Here is a 22,647-nt window from a genome sequence, read left to right as displayed (position 1 = left end):
CCCCCTCCGCGATCGTGTCCCCACCCTCATCTAGGGCCAGCTCTCATGCGCCCAGTCGGCGCCGAAATTGGGACCCGACTACTCCTTTTTCGGCAAGGCAACACTGTTCACGCTCTCCCAAGAAGCGGCTATTTAGCCCAACTCTCAATGCTCCAAACAGTCCTTCCAGTAGCAATTGTCACCATTTGGTCCCTTCACCAATTTTGATTAGTGTTTTGGGGCAAGCCCACACACAGAACAAAACCAAGGTGAGAATGAGGATTTTCCACAGAAGAAAGCTGAAGCATTCACTGGCAAGGATTGGCTTGAAAGCTGGCCACATAGCAAGAACATCATGGGATTTTAATCATTTAAGTGACTTGTATGGTTTATTAGTCATTGTGTTCACACATCATTAAAGGTTTACCGGACATACTATTAATTGGGCATGGATCCCTCGACAAAAGGCGGTGCCTAGGGCCAAGCTTTGGCAACAAGTTGGGAAAAGCTAAAAAAGTGGATAATTTTGGCAGCCACACCACTTTTGGCAAAAAGGGAAAAGCAAGAGCCCTTTTCTAAACCGATCGACTCCATTTTAAGAGGAGGAGGCTGAATCGTGGGAAAAGAATGAAGGAGGGTTGTCCTTGAAGACATGCGCATGAAAAGCACAGGGCTTGCGCTTGAGTGAAGAAGGCAGGCAGCAGCTGATTAACTCTCTCTCTCCCTTGCTTGTGTGCGCACACTTACAGGGCTGGCAGCTTTTCCACTCTTCTGCACTGGCCGTACAGGGGGCTATTGTTTCTCTTCTCAATTCTAGCCGACTGCTAGCTGTACTGACAACCGTATATTAGTTGTACAGGGAGTAGTACAACAGCCAACACATGTGACTACAGCTACCAATGGTTTTCTCTCTATTAGTTCTGGCCGTACGAGCGGGCTGATTCGGGACTGTTTTGAGACACAGTTTTTGGACAGCTATTGGTATTGAGACCAAGCTTTGGAAAGAGAGCTTGGTCTGAATCTTGTTTATGCTCTGTGGAAGGTTACTCAATATTCTAGTATTCTTTGGAAAAATCTGGTGCTATGTGCACCCTCACCTAGAGTTCTTGTAAAGCTTCTACTAAACAAAGAAGTTCCTGGGTGGGGGGGGGGGTCCGGCTAAGTGCGGTGTCTTTAAATTGTTGTGGCTTCCAGTTGTGTTCATACTCTATTTGAATTTTGTATATTTAAAGTGTTGTGTTCATACTCTATTTGTATATATGAAGTGTTTATCTTCTATTCTGAGTCACCGATCGGTTACAGTGGTATCATAGCATAGGCTTTCTCAGAAGCAAACGCTTCCTTCCAACAACAAGGAAGAGAAAAGATCAGAAGTGGGGACCACACTGACCAATAGTTTTATGGAAGCAGTCATGTGAGCAATAGACAACTTGAACTAAGGATTTCTGGATTCACAAAATTTATCCTCAAAGTATGGAGTTGGCTTTATATGCCCGTGTTCAACATTCTTTTCATATGGATTATTGTGGATTATAAATTGAGCTTATAAGCAAGCTATATGAGATATATCTTAAGATATCTTATGGATATGGTGACAAGTTATTTCTTTTGACTTCGTGACAAATTTGGCAAAGACAATTTTTGCAAAGTTCATGCTTTTTGGCAAATTATCGTAAGTGTTTTTCGACACTTGACCCTTGTATGCCTGTACAAGGAGAATTGTGTCTTGTTGGACTTCAATTGTTGCAGGTAAACACTATTTATGGTTGAAAAGCCTGGTTTCATGGTCACAGGGGACGGAAGGGACGAGGGCCTCAAATGGAGGGACGCCGAAACGGGACAAACCGACGACGGGGACGGATGGACGTCCCCTAGGGATCGTCACTCACAGGGGACAAGGATGGGGACGCCTTCAGGAACGGGGACGCCGGTGGGGGACGGCTCTGTGGGGGGACGGCAGGGAGCCGCTACGCGTTTCGTTCGCCGTTTCATTCGCCGTTTCTAGCCGTTTATGGCTTTTGGCTTGGCCGTTTGGGGATGGCTTGGGCCTTGGCCCTTGAGCCTGGAGGATTGGCCCTCTCTCTCTCTCTTGCCCTTGAGGCTTGCCTCTCTCTCTCTTGCCTATCTATATAAGAACAAGCCTCTACAAGGCTACAAGCACACACAACTTTCAAGCTTTCAAGCTTCTTCTAGCTTCCAAGTTCCAAGCCTCTCACACAAGGCCCGCAGGCCGCCGCCCTACTCTCTACTATCTAGACTCTCTCTCTCTCTCTCTCTCTCAAGCCTCTTGAGTCTTCCAACTTCCAAGCCTCTAGGCTCTAGGCCTCTCTCTCTCTCTCTCTTAGTACCGTACTTTTCCTCATAGTTATTTCAGTTTCAGTTAGTTGTTTTTAGCTTTTCTTACACAGACATTGTATCAAATCCACCAATTGTTGTAACCTTTTTGGTCTCATAGGTCATTTTGGCCTTTTGAAGACGTTAATATATCATTTCATTTCATTTCATTTCTCTCTCTCTCTCTCTCTCTCTCTCTCTCTCTCTCTCTCTCTCTCTCTCTCTCTCTCTCTCTCTCTCTCTCTCATTCCTCAAGGCTCAGGTGTCAAGCCATCTTCAACCATGGCATGCACACCATCACCTTCACCATCAAGTCAGAATGTTACTCCATCCACGACGTCGGCACCCTCCATCTCCAAGGCCTCTCAACCATTACGTGGCCCACAACGACAATCTACACTTGGGGAGAATCGGAACCCCAAGTTGAAGGAGGAGGTGGATATGGCAGTGACCTGCTTCTTCTTCCATGACCACATTGCCTTTCAAGCGGCTAGGTAAGTGCAATCGATCATTGCCAATTTATCATTCATGTTTTCATCATCCTAGTCCCCTTCTCATTAGTAAATTACTTTCTTGAATAGGTCGGAATACTTCAAGGTCATGGTTAAGAAGATTGGGGAGTATGGCTCAACCTATACGCCCCCCTCATCCGAGAGCTTGCGCACTATATTGCTCGAGAAGGAGAAGCGCATTGTAGAGCAAGCGGCTGACAACACAAAGCGGCAATGGGAGAGGAACGGAGTCTCCCTCATTGTGGATGGATGGAGTGACACCCGCAAGAGGAGTATTCATGGCATGGTTGCATATTCCCACAGAGAGATGTACTTCATCTCATCTCATGATGCATCCGGCACCGGGAAGAGCACGGATGTGCTTGCGGGCAGAGTGGGCTACCACCATGGAGATCGTTGGCCCCAAGCATGTAGTGGGCTTTATAGCGGATGGGGAGCCTTCCAATAGGGCAGCGAGAGCTATTCTCCAAGGTATGTATGGACATGTCACGGTGTCCTTTTGTATGGCTCATTGCCTAAACAACCTCCTCAAGGACATCGGGGCATTACCATGGATCAGCCCGCTCATTGAGGAGGCCAACACCATGGTCTCCTTTGTCCTCAACCACCAAAGACTTCGGTATGAGTTCAACAAGAGGTCCTGTCTCTCTCACCTCAAATATTCTGACACCCGGTTTGCCTACAACTTTCTCATGTTGGGCCGGTTGAAGTATTGTAGCGGTGCTTTGAGGGGGCTTTTCCTTAGCGACGAGTTTGTCGCCATGCAAGAGCCCCGTACAAACACTGGCCAAGAGTGTAGGCTACGGGCGGATGACGCCTCTTGGTGGGAGCGTGTCAAGACTGGCCGTTCCACCTGTCATCCGTTCAGTAGCAGCATTCCGCTCATTCCCTGCATGTTGGCCATAGGGAAATGCGTTCCACCATTCCCCTATGGGGGAAACGGGGTTCCCCTGCTACTATGAATGCAGTTCAAGTAGCACCCACAGGGGAGCAACGGATGGTTGGTCTTTTGTCTTAATACAGCAACACCATGCTGCGAGACAACTTCCCACCACTCTTCCACCTAGTAGACCTGAGGACCATCGCATAGAATTGGTTCTTGGTTCAGAACCTCCAAGCAAGTTTCCCTACCGCCTTTCTAAGGCATTGGAGAGTGTAATATGCGGAAGCTTCGGAGAAGGATCGGTACTTCAAAACTCAGAAAACAGCACTCTTTTCGCGACGGAATTAACGCACAAACTGAAAGACGATGTGCAGAAAAATAGAGAGAGAAGGGGGAGATGGAGAAGGACACAGTATTGGGTCCCAATTACCCTCTGTAGGGCCCCCACCACGGATGGTGTATTTGCTTTATTAGAATGATGTAAATCTGAAACAAATACAAAGTACTTGACCTTTTCTTGGCTGGAAAACCTGCCCTTGACCTTCAGTCCTTCACCCCTTAGCTTTAGCAAACCCTTGGCTGTCCTGGCCCTTGAATGCTTGATGCTCTTGGTGAATTATGAGATGAGTGAAATGATTTATGTCTTGGGTATTTATACCCTCTACTTTATGCAGTCGGCTGGCTTCAGGGAGCTCCACGACTGAATTTAATTATTAAAGTGTTTTCACACTATGTTAAACACTGTCCAGCCTGCGCATGCTTCTGGGCAGCACCCTGGCTGCTGGGCATGCTGCGCAGAGGTGTGGGACAGCTCCCTACACCTGGCCGACTAGGAGAGTAGGGTACTAGACCTGGTCGGCTGCCTGTCCAGCAGTAGTACTGCTGGCCGACAGCCCCTCCCAGCCCTTGCCTTGGCTGGTGGGCAAGGCTTGGGCCCTCCTGGCCCCTTGGGGGTGGTTCTACACCTCCCCCATGCCCAGACTAAGTATGCAAGCTGCAAATCCTTGCACTAGGGTAGCCCCATGGCCTGGCCCCATCTCTACATGCAAACCTACATGCCTACATATGTCTGGCATCCAGTTGCAAACCAGATACACAGCACATCTGACATCATTCCAGAGGGAGACTCACGGCGCGGACTGGCACTGCTTCTTGTGCAGGACATTGCACACCTGACCTTGGACTCATGTGCAGGACAATGCACACCTGACCTCGGACGACTGAGATGGATCCCTGGCTAACTCGTCCCGGACTGGGCTCACATGGGACCAGTTCACCATCCCAGGTCCTGCACCTTCTGTACAGAAATGTCTACGTGGCATCCAAGTGCGGGATGCACGTGACATCCCCTTCTGCTTAACTTGACGGAAGCTGCATAGCCTCCAAATAATCCGTCAATAATGCTGGATAGTCTTCGAAAAATTCTTTGTCGAGCCATACCGCTTCATGAGTTCCTCGGTCCTGAAACTTCGTGAGGAACTGTCGTAGTCTTCGGCCTGAGCCATGCTTGAAACGATGCAGAAGGATCTGTTCTGGAACCATTACTTCTGCTTCATCAAGGATGTCTGGTTCCACTTCGTCTTTGACCTCTGAAGGGGGTGGACCTGCATATGGCTTCAACCAACTGACATGAAATACATCGTGCATAGTCCAACTCGGAGGTAGCTTTAACTGCATAGACACCTCATTAATCTTTTTCCGGATGGGGAATGGTCCGAAGCTCCTGAAAGACAACTTTGGGCATCGCTTGCCCACCTGCTTCAATCTTTGCTTCATAATCCGAAGATAAACCCAATCTCCTTCCGAAAACTTCATGTCCCTTCGGTCTTTATTGGCCTGTCAAGTGTAGGCCTCTTGCGCTTTAGCCAATCTGTCTTTAACGGACTCTAGGATCTCCTGGTAAGACTCCGTCACTCTGTTCGCCTCAGGTACTGAAGACGAAGTCCTGGTTAACAACGACTGGAAAGGCCTTCCAAACGCTGCCTCATATGGAGTCCTGCCAATAGCTAAAGAAAAAGAGTCATTCAAAACAGCTTGAACTAAAGGCAAAAACGATTCCCACTTACCTTGCTGATCGTGGACATAACACTTCAGCACATCAAAGGCCAACTGGTTGTATATCTCTGTCTGGCCATCTGTCTGTGGGTGGAATGCACTGGAAAAATTCAACTTAGTACCAAAATTATCAAACAATGCCCTCCAAAAATGACTGGTAAACTTGGCATCTCGGTCTGACACTATGGTCCTAGGAATCCCACCAATCGGGTACCAATGCCGAATGAATAGCTCGGCAACATCCTCGACGGTCACATTGGCCCTGCAAGGAATAAGCATAACAAATTTGCTGAACCTGTCAACAATAGTCAAACACTGTGTATTACGCTTACTCGGACTAGGAGGCAGATTTGTGACAAAGTCCATCGAAATGTCTTGGAAAGGACCCTCAGGAATTGGCAAAGGCTGTAACAACCCTATCTTCTTTCCACGAGGAGCTTTCACCTTTTGACAAATGTCACAGCGTTGTACATATGTAAACACATCACGCCTCATCTTTGGCCAATAGTATTGCCGTTCTAATTTCTCCAGAGTCGAATTCATGCCCCTATGACCACCTGTAATGACGTCATGGGCATCATGGAGAAGAGCTGCCCGGAATGATTTCATGACACACAGTCGGCCTTTGTAATAAAGCCAACCATCGCGTATCAGAAAATGGCATGGTCCTGTGGCATCCAATGCCTGTTCCCACTGTGTACCGAATTCCTCGGAATCCGCGTACGTGTGCTTCATGTCTTCTAGTCCTGTACCAACAAGGTCTAGTCTAGTGGTCTGAATCGTAGATACTTGTCCCTTCCTGCTCAAAGCATCGGCCACTGGATTGGCCTTTCCTGGAAGGTACTCAATCATGCCACCGAACTGCTGGAATATCTGACTCCAGCGGTGTTGTCGATCACTCCACTGTGCACTTGGCATCGTCTGAATCCAGCGCAATGCCTGATGGTCAGTGCAAACCTCGAAGTCACGGCCATACAGGAAATGTTTCCAATGTTTCAAGGCCTGAATGACTGCTAGGAGTTCACGATCATAGACTGAGTAGTTCTTTTCGGCGGGCAGTAACTTACGAGACATGTAAGCTACTGGATGACCATTCTGTTGCAATACACCTCCAATTGCGATGTTACTCGCATCGGTGATCACCTGAAATGGTTCGTCCCACGAGGCAAGGGCTAAACAAGGCGCTTCTGACAAAGCCACCTTGAGGTTCTGGAATGCCTCCAACGCTCGTGGAGTCATTCGAATCTTTTGCCTCCTTGTTTTCACTCCCTTTAGCAGATCGGTGAGGTCTGCCGAGAGATCAGAAAATTTGTCAATGTGGGTGGAATATGCCTGGCATATACCCACAAATGATCTAATGTCATAAGCGGTCTGAGGTACTTCCCGGTTAACAATCTCGGCCACTTTAGCCGGATCAAGTCGAATGCCTTCGGCACTAATTATATATCCCAAGTAATGTACCTGGAACAGATAAAATTCCGACTTCTTTTCATTGACATAGAGCTCGTTGCTTTCCAGCAACTTAAGGACTTTCTCCACATCAATGTCATGCTGCTCAACTGTAGCTGAAAATATGAGTATTCGTCCAGAAATATGAACACACACACTCCAATCAACTCCCGGAAAATACGCATCATCATGCGGTTAAATGTAGCTGGGGCGTTCGTCAAACCAAATGGCATGACCACAAATTCATAGTGGGTCCGTTCTGTACGGAAAGCTGTCTTGGGGATGTCCCCCTCAACAATCCGAACCTGGTGGTACCCACTCTTTAAATCCAATTTAGAGAACACCTTAGCTCCATTCAGCCTCTCGAGAATATAGTCAATTCGAGGCATCGGGAATCGGCTCTTGATAGTCAGCTTGTTGAGTGCACGATAATCGACACACAACCGAGAAGACCCATCTTTCTTCTTGACAAATAAGATCGGTGCTGCAAATGGCGACACGCTGGGGCGGATGAAGCCAGCTTGCAACAATTCTTGGAGTTGGCGGTCCAACTCCGATTCCATTGCCTTAGAAAGGCGATACGGGAACTTGCTCGGGGGTTCCGAGCCTGGGAGGAGGTCAATCTTGTGATCCTCCGGTCTGGACGGGGGAAGCTGGGGAGGGAGACTGTCCCGAAGAAAAATCTTCTGGAACTTTTCATGGAGAACCGAGTACTTCTCGGAAGCACTGGCCACCGTCTGGGCTGTCTGGACGTAAATCATCGCACACTGTGCGCCTTTCCTGACTGCTCGCTTAGCCTGCAAGTGGCTTATGAGCGGAAAGTTTGGAATACCTGGCTCACACTTAATGGTCACCGGGGTGTTTGACACATTCCGATCAATCTGGAACGTGTGCTTGTCCCACTTGACATCAGGAAGGAACTTGTGAAACCATTGGATACCCAAAATTATGTCTGCTCCTACAAGAGGGGCAACCATAAAGTCACGCACAAACTCTATGCCCTGAATTACTAACTTAGCACCTAGAGCTTCATACTTGACGCTCGTTGTCATACCTGTGCTAAAACCCTCAACCTGCTTGTCCACCGGAGTCAGCTCGAAACGGGCACGCCTAGCGGCCTCTTCCGTGATCACATCCTCCGTGCTGCCGCTGTCAAACAAGACAACGACTCTCTGGCCACCTATGTAGACAAAGGACTTGAGCAATTCGTTGCGCTCATACTCCTGGTCATGGACGCCCTTCTGCTTATCTTCGAGCTCCCGGCTAATAATTGCTCCAACTGAAGCACCGGGGGTTGAAGAACTAGGGGTAGCCACTGGGGTCTGTGTGGGAGCTGTGCTCACCACGGAAGCTGTGGAGGCGGCGGCGGCCTTTGGAGGCTTCTTCGGACAATCCCGAGAAGTATGTCCTTTTGTGTGACAAAAGTAACATCTACCCTCCTTCCTGTACTGAGAAAGCTCCTCAGCACTCAACTTGCCACCTGTCTTGCCTGCCTCCGCTTTCTGGTCTGGAGTAAGCTTGGACGCATTGTTCGAGTTCTTGGAGCCAGAGGCTCCCGGGCTCTGTCCTGGGGAAGACCCCGTCTGGTTCTGGCTTTTGCCCCCCGAGGCGTTAGCCTTAGGAGAAGCCGGCCGGGAAGTCTTGGGCTTGCCAGCATTGTGTTTCATTTCTGCACTCTGCGCAAGCGAGAGTGCGTCCTCAAAGGTGGCTGGTCTAAACATACGCACCTCCCATTGGATGTGCATGTCCAGGCCATACAAAAACTGCCCTTTCTTGTCCGCATCAGATAAGCCTAATTGTAGACACAAGGTCGAAATTCTATTGGCAAACTGAAGGTTTGGTTGCGCATTCTGACGCGCACCCCTGAACTCGTCTTCGAGTCGCTCAAGGTAGTGGGGCGGTAAAAACCGCTGCTTAAGGTCACGGACGAACTCGTCCCACCCATAAGCTGCCATACCTGATCTGGTGTGGGCATGAGCCCACTGAGTCCACCAAGGAATGGCCTCACCTTCCAAATATCAACTGGCTAAGATCACTTTGTCAATATCTGATTTCCTAACTGCGGCAAAGTAAGCTTCAAATTGATGTAACCATGAATACAGAGTAGTGGGATCGAGTTTACCATTATACTTACTGAAATTCATTTTCTCGAGAAAATGATTCGAGGGCGCCGCCGGTGTCAATCTGGCGTCCAAAGCTCGGAGGTAACGCTCGTGTTCCACTCGTCGCATGGCTTCGTCTTCTCGTTGTCGAATCTCCAATGCACGCATCTGCATCTCAAGCAAGGAGCTTGGCTGCGGCTGTGACCCTGCGAGAGGGTCCCTGTGACGAGGATCTGGTATCTGGGATACGGAAGGAGAGGGAGGAGGAGATGGAAAACGCGACGCTGGAGAGCGAGAACGCTCCTCCAGAGCCAAAATCCGCGCCTTCTGCTCATCCAACTTGGTTGTCTGGTCTGCGATTGCTCGCATCATCTGCTGGAACATGTCTTGTACACTCAAGCCGGGTGCCCTAGCTGGGCTGCTTGGTGCACTCTGGTCCCATGGTTCTGGTTCTCTCTCGTCGCCAAAGCTCGCCATAGCGGGAAAATGCAGTTCCTTTCCGGAACGCAATCTGACCATCCACTATCTGTGTGGGAGACTTCCGGAGGCTTCCGGAGGCTAAAAACCAACCGTCCTTCGAGGGACAGGAGTCACTCCGAAAGGGGTAGTCCACCGGCGTCTAAAAACCAACCACACTAGCGAAAAAAAATTCTGGTTTTCTTTGCTGAATCTTTGTCCTTGAAGTGAGCTCTGATACCACTGTAATATGCGGAAGCTTCGGAGAAGGATCGGTACTTCAAAACTCAAAAAACAGCACTCTTTTCGCGACGGAATTAACGCACAAACTGAAAGACGATGTGCAGAAAAATAGAGAGAGAAGGGGGAGATGGAGAAGGACACAGTATTGGGTCCCAATTACCCTCTGTAGGGCCCCCACCACGGATGGTGTATTTGCTTTATTAGAATGATGTAAATCTGAAACAAATACAAAGTACTTGACCTTTTCTTGGCTGGAAAACCTGCCCTTGACCTTCAGTCCTTCACCCCTTAGCTTTAGCAAACCCTTGGCTGTCCTGGCCCTTGAATGCTTGATGCTCTTGGTGAATTATGAGATGAGTGAAATGATTTATGTCTTGGGTATTTATACCCTCTACTTTATGCAGTCGGCTGGCTTCAGGGAGCTCCACGACTGAATTTAATTATTAAAGTGTTTTCACACTATGTTAAACACTGTCCAGCCTGCGCATGCTTCTGGGCAGCACCCTGGCTGCTGGGCATGCTGCGCAGAGGTGTGGGACAGCTCCCTACACCTGGCCGACTAGGAGGGTAGGGTACTAGACCTGGTCGGCTGCCTGTCCAGCAGTAGTACTGCTGGCCGACAGCCCCTCCCAGCCCTTGCCTTGGCTGGTGGGCAAGGCTTGGGCCCTCCTGGCCCCTTGGGGGTGGTTCTACACCTCCCCCATGCCCAAACTAAGTATGCAAGCTGCAAATCCTTGCCTTGGGGGTGGTTCTACACCTCCCCCATGCCCAAACTAAGTATGCAAGCTGCAAATCCTTGCATTGGGGTAGCCCCATGGCCTGGCCCCATCTCTACATGCAAACCTACATGCCTACAGATGTCTGGCATCCAGTTGCAAACCAGATACACAGCACATCTGACATCATTCCAGAGGGAGACTCACAGCGCGGACTGGCACTGCTTCTTGTGCAGGACATTGCACACCTGACCTTGGACTCATGTGCAGGACAATGCACACCTGACCTCGGACGACTGAGATGGATCCCTGGCTGACTCGTCCCGGACTGGGCTCACATGGGACCAGTTCACCATCCCAGGTCCTGCACCTTCTGTACAGAAATGTCTACGTGGCATCCAAGTGCGGGATGCACGTGACAGTTCAAGTAGCACCCACAGGGGAGCAACGGATGGTTGGTCTTTTGTCTTAATACAGCAACACCATGCTACGAGACAACTTCCCACCACTCTTCCACCTAGTAGACCTGAGGACCATCGCATAGAGTTGGTTCTTGGTTCAGAACCTCCAAGCAAGTTTCCCTACCGCCTTTCTAAGGCATTGGAGAGCGAGCTGGATTAACAGTTGGCCCTATTACTCGATTCGGATTTATCCAGCCATCTTTCTCAGCTTTTGCCAATCCCATTCTAAATGTCCAGAATAAAGATAAGTCCGCACGCTTTTGTGTGGATTACATTACAGGCCGCTCAATAAGCTAGCAGTGAAGAATAGATTTCCCATGCCCAGAATAGAGTACATCCTCGAACAACTCAATGGTGCAAAAAAAAATTCTAAGATAGATCTTAAGAGTGGCTACCATCGGGTTCGGATCTTCGAGGCGGACATTCCAAAAGCGGCCTTTAGGACCGAGCGTGGCCACTACGAATTTGTGGTGATGTCCTTTGGTCTCACCAATGCACCAGTGACGTTCAACAAAATGATGTCTCGGGTTTTTTGGGATCTCATTGGCAAATGCGTCTTCATCTTCTTAGATGACATTCTTATCTTCTCAGGGGCTGCAAAGCAGCATGACCGAGATGTGGCACATGTTTTGCAACTCTTGCAGGACAATGAGTTGTTTATCAAGGCCAACCAGAGTGAGTTTGGAGTACAAGAAATCCATGTGTGAACCTGTACAAGGTAGCAGATCACTCTCTGTATGAGAGTAAGCCCAAAGCTTTGCGGAAAGCTTCAAACTTTTCTCGAGGTAAAGCCTTTGTGAATAGATCTGCAACATTATCCTGTGTAGGGCAATAAGATAAACTGATCTCCCCTGCATGTAGCCTTTCTCTGACATAGTGATAATGAATCTCTATGTGCTTGGTACGTGCATGAAATACTGGATTTCGTGCCACGGCCGTAGCGCTCTGGCTATCACTGAGAATGGTGGTGGGTGTCTGCTGACACTCACGAAGATCAGCCAATAGTCTCCTCAACCATACACAATCTACTGTAGCTGTAAAGACTGCCCTGTACTCAGCCTCACAAGTAGATGTAGCAACAGTGGGTTGCTTTTTACTCAACCAAGATATGCATGAACTGCCCAGAAAAAAACAATTCCCACTGGTGGATTGCCTGGTATCATAATCACCAGCCCGATCTGAATCACTGTATGCATAAAGCTGCAAGCTGCCCCCCCTGGGATAGAACAAACCAAGATCCAGGGTACCCTTAAGATATCGAAAAATGCGTTTGACTGCTTGCCATTGCTTTGTGCCTAGGCTCTGCATGAATTTGCTCAACAAAGACACCCCAAAAGATATGTCTGGCCTCGTGTTACACAAGTAAATGAGGCATCTCATCACTGCCTGGCTATAAAGACCGGCGTCAAAAGGCTCTCCAATATCATGCATAGTAAGCCGTATACCTGGTTCTACCGGAGTAGAAATGGGCTTACATTCATCCATGTGAAACCTTTTTAGCAAACTTTTTATGTACTTAGTTTGCTGCATAACAATGCCATCATCTGTATGCATAAACTGTATGCCGAGATAGTAGTGTAAAGGCCCCAAATCTGACATATCAAATTCAGCTTTCAAATCAGATTTGAAATCTGAAATTTGTGCTTTGCTAGTACCTGTAATGAGCATGTCATCTACATACAAGATCACTATGGGAATATCGGCATCGGTTTTCTTCACATACAATGTGCTTTCAGCTGGACTATTCTCATAACCTTGGCTGGTTAGATGAGCATGTATCTTATCATACCAAGCTCTTGGAGCTTGTTTTAACCCATACAATGCTTTGTGCAACCTGCATACTTTATGTTCCTCACCAGGAACTACAAAACCAATGGGCTGATTTACATATACTTCCTCCTGTAAATCCCCATTTAAGAATGCAGTTTTGATATCCATTTGATGCACTTTCCATCCTTTATGGGCAGCCAATGCAATCACAGATCTTATTGTGGTCATTCTCGAAGTAGGAGCAAAAGTCTCTTCATAATCTATTCCCTTTTTCTGGGAGTAGCCTTTAGCCACAAGTCTTGCTTTGTACCTGTCAATAGTACCATCAGACTTTCTTTTGACTTTGTACACCCACTTTGTGCCAATTACATGCTTGCCTTTAGGCAATTCCACAAGATCCCATGTATTGTTCTTCATGATAGAAGAAATTTCAGCTTGCATAGCTTGCAACCAATGCTCATTCTCATGTGCTTCTTCATAAGAAGAAGGCTCTTCTGAATCAAAGAGACCACCCATTGCGAATGCAGACTCCCCACGATGTACATTCAAAGCATGGCTGGAACTAGCCCTTGTTCTACCTGTGAGTGGAGCTGCAAGTTTGCTTTCTTGCAAAGTTTTCAGCAACCATCTTGGCACTGACTTGGCTGTGTCTATGGCTGTTTGCTCTTCCCTGACAAGATCTTCCACTTCTTCCATAGAAGGGGGCTGAATGGCTAGTTGGTCCACATGTTCTACATGTGGATTTTCTTGTGTAGGGGCTGGCTGATCTGAATCCCCCCTAATTGCAATGGGTAAAAGTCCATCAAACATGTCCTGTAAGCCTGTATCATTGCTTTTATACAAGCTGACCATGGGCTGTTCTGAATTTTCAGCAAATACCACATCTCTACTTACAAAAATCCTTCGTGTAGTTGGATTATAAAGACGGTATCCTTTGCTTTCATTGCTGTAGCCCACAAAAATGCATTTAATTGCTTTGTCATCTAGCTTTGTTCGGAGTTGTTCTGGCACATGTGCATATGCCAAACACCCAAATGTACGCATATAATCCACTGTTGGCTTTCGGCTATACCAAGCCTCAAATGGTGTTTTGGTTTTCAAAGCTTTTGTTGGACACCTGTTCAACACATGAGTTGCACACATTATAGCTTCCATCCAAAATTTGTGAGGCAACTTTTGTGCTTTCACCATGCATCTTGCCATCTCCATGAGAGATCTATTTTTCCTTTCAGCTACACCATTCTGCTGCGGTGTATAAGGCAAAGTACATTGGTGTTTGATGCCCTTTTGAAGCATATAGTCCTTGAATGCATTTGACATGTATTCTCCACCTCTATCTGAGCGGAGTGTTTGGACTTTACATGCACACATATTTTCAGCCATTGCTACAAAGTGTCGAAAGCATGTAAACACATCTTCTTTTGCTGTCAAAGGGTAAGCCCAAGCAAACCTTGAGTAGTCATCAATGAATGTGACGAAGTAAAGATGCCCCCCTATGGATGGTGTCCGCATTGGACCACATACATCACTGTGTATGAGCTGTAATTTACTTTCAGCTCTAACAGCTCCATCTTTGGGGAATGGTTTTCGTTGCATCTTTCCCAAAATACACCCCTCACAAACATGTCTTGGTGGAGACTCAAGAGGCGGCATATTATCAACCATATGATGCTTCTGCAAAAGCATCAAACTCTGAAAATTTACATGCCCAAAACGAGCATGCCATAGCTCTGCATCATGCATAGCACGAGTGTGGGCAGCCACTGTATTTGCATCATAAGTGCGCTTGTCATAGCTGTCCAGCTTATACAAGCCTTTGTATCGTGTTCCAGAAGTGACTATTTCATAACCCTTTGATGGGTCTTTTACCAAACACTTCCCATCTTCAAATTCAACCTTTAAACCTTGGTTGTTTATGGCTGAGACGGAGAGCAGATTTTTCTTTATCCCTGGAACATACAATACATTTTTCATACATATATTGGCACCATTGGCTGCAAAATAAGTATGACATTACCAATTCCCTTTACTGGATATGTGGTATGATCTGCACATGATACAGTGCGGCCATTTGAAGCATAAACCAAGTGCTGAAATACATCTTTGCATGAAGTGATGTGGCTCGAAGCACCACTATCAAAATACCATGATGCATTCTGTCTGTCAGATGCAATGCAAGACATATCAGTGTCTGAAGCACCTGGTGTGTCACTAGTGCATGTGACCAAAAAAGTGTACTCTTCCTGGATTACATTAGCTGATTGCTGTGCTTTGTCATGCGAAGAATCTGCTACTGCATTGCCTGCTTCTTTCTTTTTCTCTTTTGCAATCCTTTTCCTACATTCACTGATGTAGTGTCCAGGCTTATGGCAGTAGTGACATTTTCCCTTCTTCTTGGGCTTGTTTGCATCCCCTTTGTCAGACTTTTCACCACTAGAAGAGGGCTGTTCATGACCAGCCTTGCTAGACTGTTGTCCCCCATGCTTAAAGCTCTTTGCTTTACCCTTATCCTTGGCTGTAAATGCCTTTTCTCCACCACGGTTGCTCGATATGTTTGCTCTTGTTTGCTCTTCCTGCAAGAGTAAACCCACGAGCTCTTCAAAAGTGACGGGATCACCACCTCCTCTCATCGAGAGGTTGAGAGAGGTGTGAAAGCCCAAGTAGGAAGGCGGTAAAGAATGAAGAGTGTTGGTGACCATCTGTCTGTCTGGGATAACCTCATCAATGTTGAGCAATTGTTCCTGCAAATCTTTCACTTTGGTGAGATGATCTGCCATAGAGTCACCCTCATCCATAGAAAGAAGATCCAATTGCCTCTTCAAGTAGGCAACTCTTGCCTCGTTGCGTACCTGATACATTGCTTCCAATGTGTCCCATGCAAGCTTCGATGTCTTGCATGAACGAATGTGCGGAATAATAGTCCTTTTCACTGAAAGGGCTATCAATGACATGGCCTGTGCATCTCTAGAGTCCCATCTCTTCTGCTCTTGTGTGGGAGCAGGATCTACATCAGGAGCTCTTTGAGCACCTCCCCTTTGAGGCGTGGCTGGCTGAATGGTATGTGGGCGTGTGTCATCACCACACACGATGCCCCAAAGCCCTTTGGCTACCAGCAAATTACGGATCATAAAACTCCAGAGGGAGTAGTTAGATCCATCCAGCTTGTCCTCCTAAGAGCACACCAAATACATCTGTAGCATTCTGTGCCATGTCAACAAAGTATAACTGCAAGCAAACCAAGCACCAATGTGCACTGCCAGGCAACCAAATGTCCTGTGCAAATGTATGCCTGCAAACCAAAGCAAGTGTAAACCTGCACCAAATTGTCCAATTACACCCAATGTGTATACATACGCGACAAATCACAGCTGTAATGCCCAATTACATGCTCCAATCAGAAAATCCCCAATTTTTATGCACTCCAATCGCTTCAATTGCATCTAATTGGCCAATTTTCAGAAAAGCCCCAAATTTCTGCAAATATAAGAGATTCAATTTGCCAATTTTGTCCTCAATTTTGAAAACCCCCAAATTTCTGCAAATTAGAGAGGTTCAATTTGCTAATTTTGACCTCAATTTCAAAAACCCCCAAATTTCATCTGCAATTTTCTTTTCAATCTGACTTGCACAGTATTCATTGTCTGCAAAATCGGCATATGACCTGCCCTGCAATGGCTGCAGATTTTGTATTTGACCTAGAAATTTGTACAAAAAAATACCTTCAGGCAAGGTGTCGTTGCAGGTGGCCAGTCGTTGCAGGTGGAGACGTTGGAGGGAGTCGAACCAAATGTTGGAGGGAATCGAACCAAATGTTGGAGGGTCGAGCAGGCGGAATGTTGAGTCGAGCAGGTGGAATGTTGAGTAGTCGAGCAAGTGGGAGGTGTGCAGGCGTCGTGCGAGCAGAACGGCGGAAGCAGCACGGCGCTTAGGCGTCGGGCGAGCAGCACGACGTGAAGGTGACGGGGCCCAGCTGTCTGCAGGTGTCGAGCGAGCAAACACCCGCTTGCAGCTTGTTAAGGCTGGTGCGAACAGCAGAGGCGACTGGAGTCGGCGATGGAGGTCGAGACGGAGCAGAGACGGCCAGCGGGTCCAGACGGCCTGAGCGGAGACGTCGGCTGCTGTGACGGAGCGCAAGGCGTCTGGAACGGAGAGGCGTGGCCGAAAGCGGTCGAACGACGCTGGCCGACGGGTGCTGCGGAGGAGGTGTTGACGTCGACCCGCTGGGGGCTCTGACGGAGGACCAGAACCGCGACGGGCACATGAACGGAGCCACGCACGTTGCTGTGGCCGCCGGCTGGGAACGGCGGTGCCGCCCGCGAGCTGGGCGGTGGTGGTGGGCTCCCCACTAGTGCCGCCCGTTCCTGGTGGCTGGACGGAGGAGCTCCGACGGAACCAGATAATCCGGCAACGGAATCCGACAGACGGAAACACAACGACGACGGAATTCGACGGACGGAACCACAGTGGCGACGGAATTTTGCAGGAATTTTTCCAGCAGCAGAATATCAGGGCCAGCTCCCAGCTCCCAGCTCTGATACCAAATGTTGGGTGTTGGACTCACACACTCACACACACAAACCTGCACATTAGGGTTAGGTGCAGGGTAGAGAAGCTCACACACAGAAATGAGAGAGAGAGAGAGAGAGAGAGAGAGAGAGAGAGAGAGAGAGAGAGAGAGAGCCAAAAGTGTGGTATCCACAAAATGCAAGTCAACCCTTGCATGTGTGCCACATCCATATAATATAGAACTACAAAATATTATATGTGTCCTTTCACACTTGATGTCCAAGGGGAAAAACCACATGGGAAAAAAGTGCCCTTGGTTAAGCCCTGTTCACACATAGCACTACCATAAGTGAGCATATGCCTACACAACTATCTCGCTCTTCTTCTCTCTCCTCCAACATCTTGTTCTTAATCAAGCTTAGGGTTGTGGAACAGTAGAGTAAGACTTCCGCGCATGCAACAACCAATGCAAAAACTTGTCCCTAATGTACAAAGAGGTGCCCTCGATTTTGCATGGAGATAGAAGTTTGAGAATTTCTATGTCTATGACTAAGGATCTAATGGTTCCACGCCTAATCAAAGAGGGGTTTTGCCTACGTCTAATGGGCTACAGACCATAAACTATAAATAGGCAAGAAATTAGAACTTCTTGGTTTGAAGGAAGGTGTATTTTCATTCCATAAGAGCATACATTCATACAAAGGTCTTTGTCTTGAGTTTCTGTCAGAGCTCCAAAGATAAAGGGTAGACTAAGCCATAATGAAGCCTAGCACTAAGGTTTATAACAATAGAAAGAATTATTACAACAAATGGTAGTTGATAGGGCATATGCACTACTAAAGATAGAATGAATTAACACAATATCAACTGGCTGCAACTTGGACGAAAACTCCACAATGTGAAATTTGCAAGTCCACTAATACAGCATAAAGATATACCTAGATGAATCCAAGAACATGCCCAAACTCACCTTGTAAGAAAGTGCAATTTATAACCTCATTGTAGTCATCCACAAGACAATAAACCATCAACTCCATTATGCATAGTATGGACTAGATACTACGACATCCCCACTAACGTCATCTCTTTATTAAAAGGCTGCTCGAATACTTCAGTTTCCTTGGATTTATCACAGTCACGCTGAAAACAGAGGAAGGAGTCATTATATTGAGAAAAAACATTACAACCATTAGAAGTATCATTTTCTCAATAGATCTGACTTTGTTCGTTGATATTTGCCATTTTGGAGGAACTATGGTCGATGCATCTGGCCATGTTGTACAAGAGGACATTTCAGATAATAAAAATAGAGGTGTGCATGAACCAGGCTTCAACAAGTATCTAAAAAAGAACTCATGGCTACCCTTGCTTAATGTTACTAACTTCAAAACCATCTCATAGTTGATAGTCACGTGAAACCTACTCCCCTACTGAATCAAAATCTTTTCTTGTGAGAGAAAGAAACCCAAACCCTGAATCAAGAGTATGGCAGACAGACATCGCCTAAATCCTACTTCCTAGTGAATTGAAATCTTTTCTTGTGAGAGAAAGGAACCCAAACCCTGAATCAAGAGCATGGACAATGCTTGGTGCCAATGTTCATTTCATGGCAGAGGGCAGGACAGTAATATGTATTATGCCGTCTGAAGTTTGAAAATCAAGGGCAGCCAATGGGTAGAAGAGATGGTCTCAGACAGCTCAAGTTCTTTCTACTCTAGTGCAGTTTGAAGATGATGTGCCCTGAATAATCATGTTGAGCAGTGCCAAAATGTTCACTACAGCACTTGCTGCCCAACTAAGGAGAAAAGCTGAAGTAGAGCTCCGTTTGTTGGTAGCCTCTAAAGAAACAAGAGAGGCCATCAATACTTGTTATGTTGTGTTATGCCATCAGACAACCTACATTTTGTTCAGTGGAGAAAAGACACAGACCAAACATGTGTGATGCTAAATAACGGAATCACATCAAAAAATCTGCAGTGAAATAAAGTTGACTGACAATCTCAACACCAATAATTACAGGGAACAACTTGAAGACAATCAGAGCTTTGCTTGACTACTTGTTGCATAGACAAATTGACAAACAAAAAATCTCAGCTATGCAAGTGGACTGCAATATGTGGTGAAAGTGGAGCAAACCTCGTTGGGTATGGATGACTAATTGCCTCTTCACCAGAGTAACATTGATCAGTGAGTAAAGCTGTCTCTTACCTGGGACGGTAGTAGTTTTTGTAGATCAGATCTGCCATTTGTGTCTTGCATTGAACTGGCCTTCCCCTGTAGCTCAAGTAGAATATCCTGTTGAAGACTGCCCGGTTAACAGAGTCAATGATGAGATAGAAGATGCAGGTGATGGCAAACCAAGGCACCCAGAGGAGTTTGACAATGAGGGACAGTTCAGTAATGCGATGAGTGTAGTAAGCAAGCACCACATTGGTTCGAGTTATGGTGCCATCAACATCAAAAAAAGCCACTTTGGGAGATCTTGCTTTAGCGGTAGGGTTCTTCGTTTGTGCGTCTTCATCTGGAGTATGACTTGTGGATGAGGATGTGTTGTTTTTAGTTGCCCCAAGAGATAACCTCGCCATGCGGAGGTTCTTGCAGACACCACGCCAGGAGGACTGTCCACCAAGACTCGCACTCACTATGCTTCCAAATGAGAGCAGAGGCGTAAAACCTGACTTCAGAAGCCCACCTCCATGTCTGGGAGAGGAGAGTGTGATGCCAAAGAACGCCTTTTCTCCAGGAGAGCTGAATCTAAGTAATGAATTCAGAAGACAAGTTGGGCCTGACCAAACAGTGCAAATCACATTAGAAAAAACACAGAAAATGGTAACCCTTAGAAGGAACAAAAGGGGATAAGCTACAGATAATCCTAAGAAATATAACCCTAAGCACAAATGGCTACACCATAAAGACAAATGAGCTGCTGATAACCCAAAAACACAGCAGTAATGGTTAGAGTCCCTTCTGCTTTGAAACCCTGAACAGGAAGTCGCATGCAAAAGAACCGTGGAGAAGCTATCGGTGTACTCCCTGCTCAAAAAGGAAGAATGCCAGAAAAAGGCACCATAAAGATGAATGAGATAGAATGCCACAAAAGGCACCACGAAGATGAATGAGATGCCGCAGACACAAGAACGCCAGACAGAGAGGATTGCGGGACAGGCGGTGAAACAGAAAAAGGAAGCGGACAGACAAACATTTAATGGCCCCGGTTACAAAGAGTGTTTCCTTAATTTAGCTCATGAGCATTTCATCGCGAAGAAATCAGTGCCGATCAAAATCCGAGAGCTTGGACACACTGCTGGAACTGGAACATGGCGAAGCAGAGCTTGGAACGGGGGAGGGGAGTTCGTGCAGAAAAATGAAGAAACGGCGAGGTGCGCAGGGGCCTCCGCAACCTACATTGCGCAAGAACTGCTCCGTATCCATCGGCCAGTTACGCGAAGTAATGCAGGCGAGGAAACCTCAAGCAAGAGAACAGCAGAAGAAAGGGCCAGAAAAACATGAACGAGATGCTAGCTATGGCGAAGAAACGCAGAGAGATAGAAAGATCGATCTTACCGGAGGCCAAAGGTCTGGTTATGGTGGATACGGAGCTGCAATGCTGCGAGGGCAAACCATGTAAAGAAGACATTGTTCCAGAAGGGAAAGTAGGGTAGGTGAAAGGAAATGGGAGGAGAAGGCACGACATTAAAGGCAGGTGAGGCTGATGGAAGAACCAATGCCAACCAACAACAAAAGCAGCCGTAGAGAGCCTCGGAACGCCATAGCCGGATAAGCGAGAGAGCTCTTCGACTCTTTTCTCTTCTTCTTCTTCTTTCTTCCTGCGTTTTCCTCTCTGGCAGAAAGCACGAATGCTCAGAACAGCTTTTGATAGTCCTGACTCCTGCTGGCTGTGTGAGCAGGTGGAGAATCCGTTTCCCCAATCTTAACCGGGGTTGAAATGAAACCCGGACCTTAATCCAGGGTGTGCTTAGAGAGAATGATATGTGTATTATATACGTAGTACATACATAGCTAAGAGGTAGAGAACGGTATATGTGGTTGGATAGTTTATAAATATAATTACAGTTCCTTTTTTAAAAAAACCTCACCCACTCAAACATGCCAAAGATTTCCTTAGCACCTTTTTTAAGAAATAATTGATTGGTTGAAAAAATATTCCACACACTAGAGCTGCACCTTTCACGAGCTCATCCAAAGTGTAGCTTCAAGGTCTAAAGGGCTTTCGGACGGATAGCTTCAAACGTGAGTGATTTTGCCCCTCCCTATCATCAATCAATGATAAAACACAAGTACAAAGACCTTAAGTCCAAGTTTTGACACTAGTCACTCATGGACTATAAACACTCACTACATAATAAAGTATGGCCCCCTCCATAAACCCCCACACACCCCCACACATAGAGTGGGAGAAATAACTAGCTATCCATGCGTATTTACCTTCCCATATCGATTGGTGACGATGATCGTCATGTGCTAAATGAAAAAGTGGTCATCACAACCATTTTAACCTTCAAAAGAAGTCTAATGCCAAAAATTGGGTATGAACAAAGGCGAACTTTACTTAGTAGTGGGCTTCAAAATTTCCATGTTGAAGGTCAAGGGTTATTTTAAGCCTTCAAATTTAGGCTTAGGGTAGACATTTAAATTTCAACCCTGCTCCAATGAAGCGGTTGTCAATACAAAGGGTGAAAGAATGATTGTTCAATGTTTTTTGGAATATCACAAGTAAGAAATGGGCCTCTTGGTTAGTTTGGACAACTTAAATTTTAACCCTACTCCAATGAAGCGGTTGTCAATACAAAGGGTGAAAGAATGATTGTTCAATGCTTTTTGGAATATCACAAGCAAGAAATGGGCCTCTTAGTTAGTTTGGAGAATTTAAATCCCATTTTTTTGACAAGTTAAAATTGCCCTCACATTTTCAAAGTGGTTGCCTTGAGTTTGTGGTGTGAAGGTTGGACATAGGCTTAAGGAATATCATTAATGGTTGACCAACTCAACCTTTTTATCGATCGAGGATTCCCATGCTCACGTTCAATCTGTGTCCGCCACCAAATATATGTGAAGCCACCCTAAGCAACTTGTGTGTGTGTGTGTGTGTGTGTGTGTGTGTGTGTGTGTGTGTGTGAGTGAGAGAGAGAGAGAGAGAGAGAGTTGTTTTGTGGCACAAAT

At 46.7% G+C, this 22,647-nt stretch overlaps 1 protein-coding gene across 1 annotated transcript in view; it reads right to left on the bottom strand.

Annotated features, from left to right (window-relative positions):
• Nucleotides 1–21,379, bottom strand: part of LOC147617566 (uncharacterized) — an 84,554-nt gene extending 63,175 nt beyond the window's left edge. Inside the window, exons 1-2 of the mRNA XM_086775850.1 lie at nt 21,031–21,379; nt 19,675–20,251 (exon numbers count right to left, since the gene is read on the bottom strand). Of these exons, the coding sequence (XP_086631976.1) occupies nt 19,675–20,251; nt 21,031–21,160 (707 nt within the window). The 5' untranslated portion in view covers nt 21,161–21,379. The remainder of the gene's footprint in view (nt 1–19,674; nt 20,252–21,030) is intronic.
• Nucleotides 21,380–22,647: the final 1,268 nt, after the last annotated feature.

The sequence above is a fragment of the Cibotium barometz genome, chromosome 36 (assembly GCF_041138505.1).
Source record: "Cibotium barometz isolate CiBa-2024 chromosome 36, ASM4113850v1, whole genome shotgun sequence".
Lineage (NCBI taxonomy): Eukaryota > Viridiplantae > Streptophyta > Polypodiopsida > Cyatheales > Cibotiaceae > Cibotium > Cibotium barometz.
This window is presented reverse-complemented; position numbering and strand designations above follow the sequence as displayed.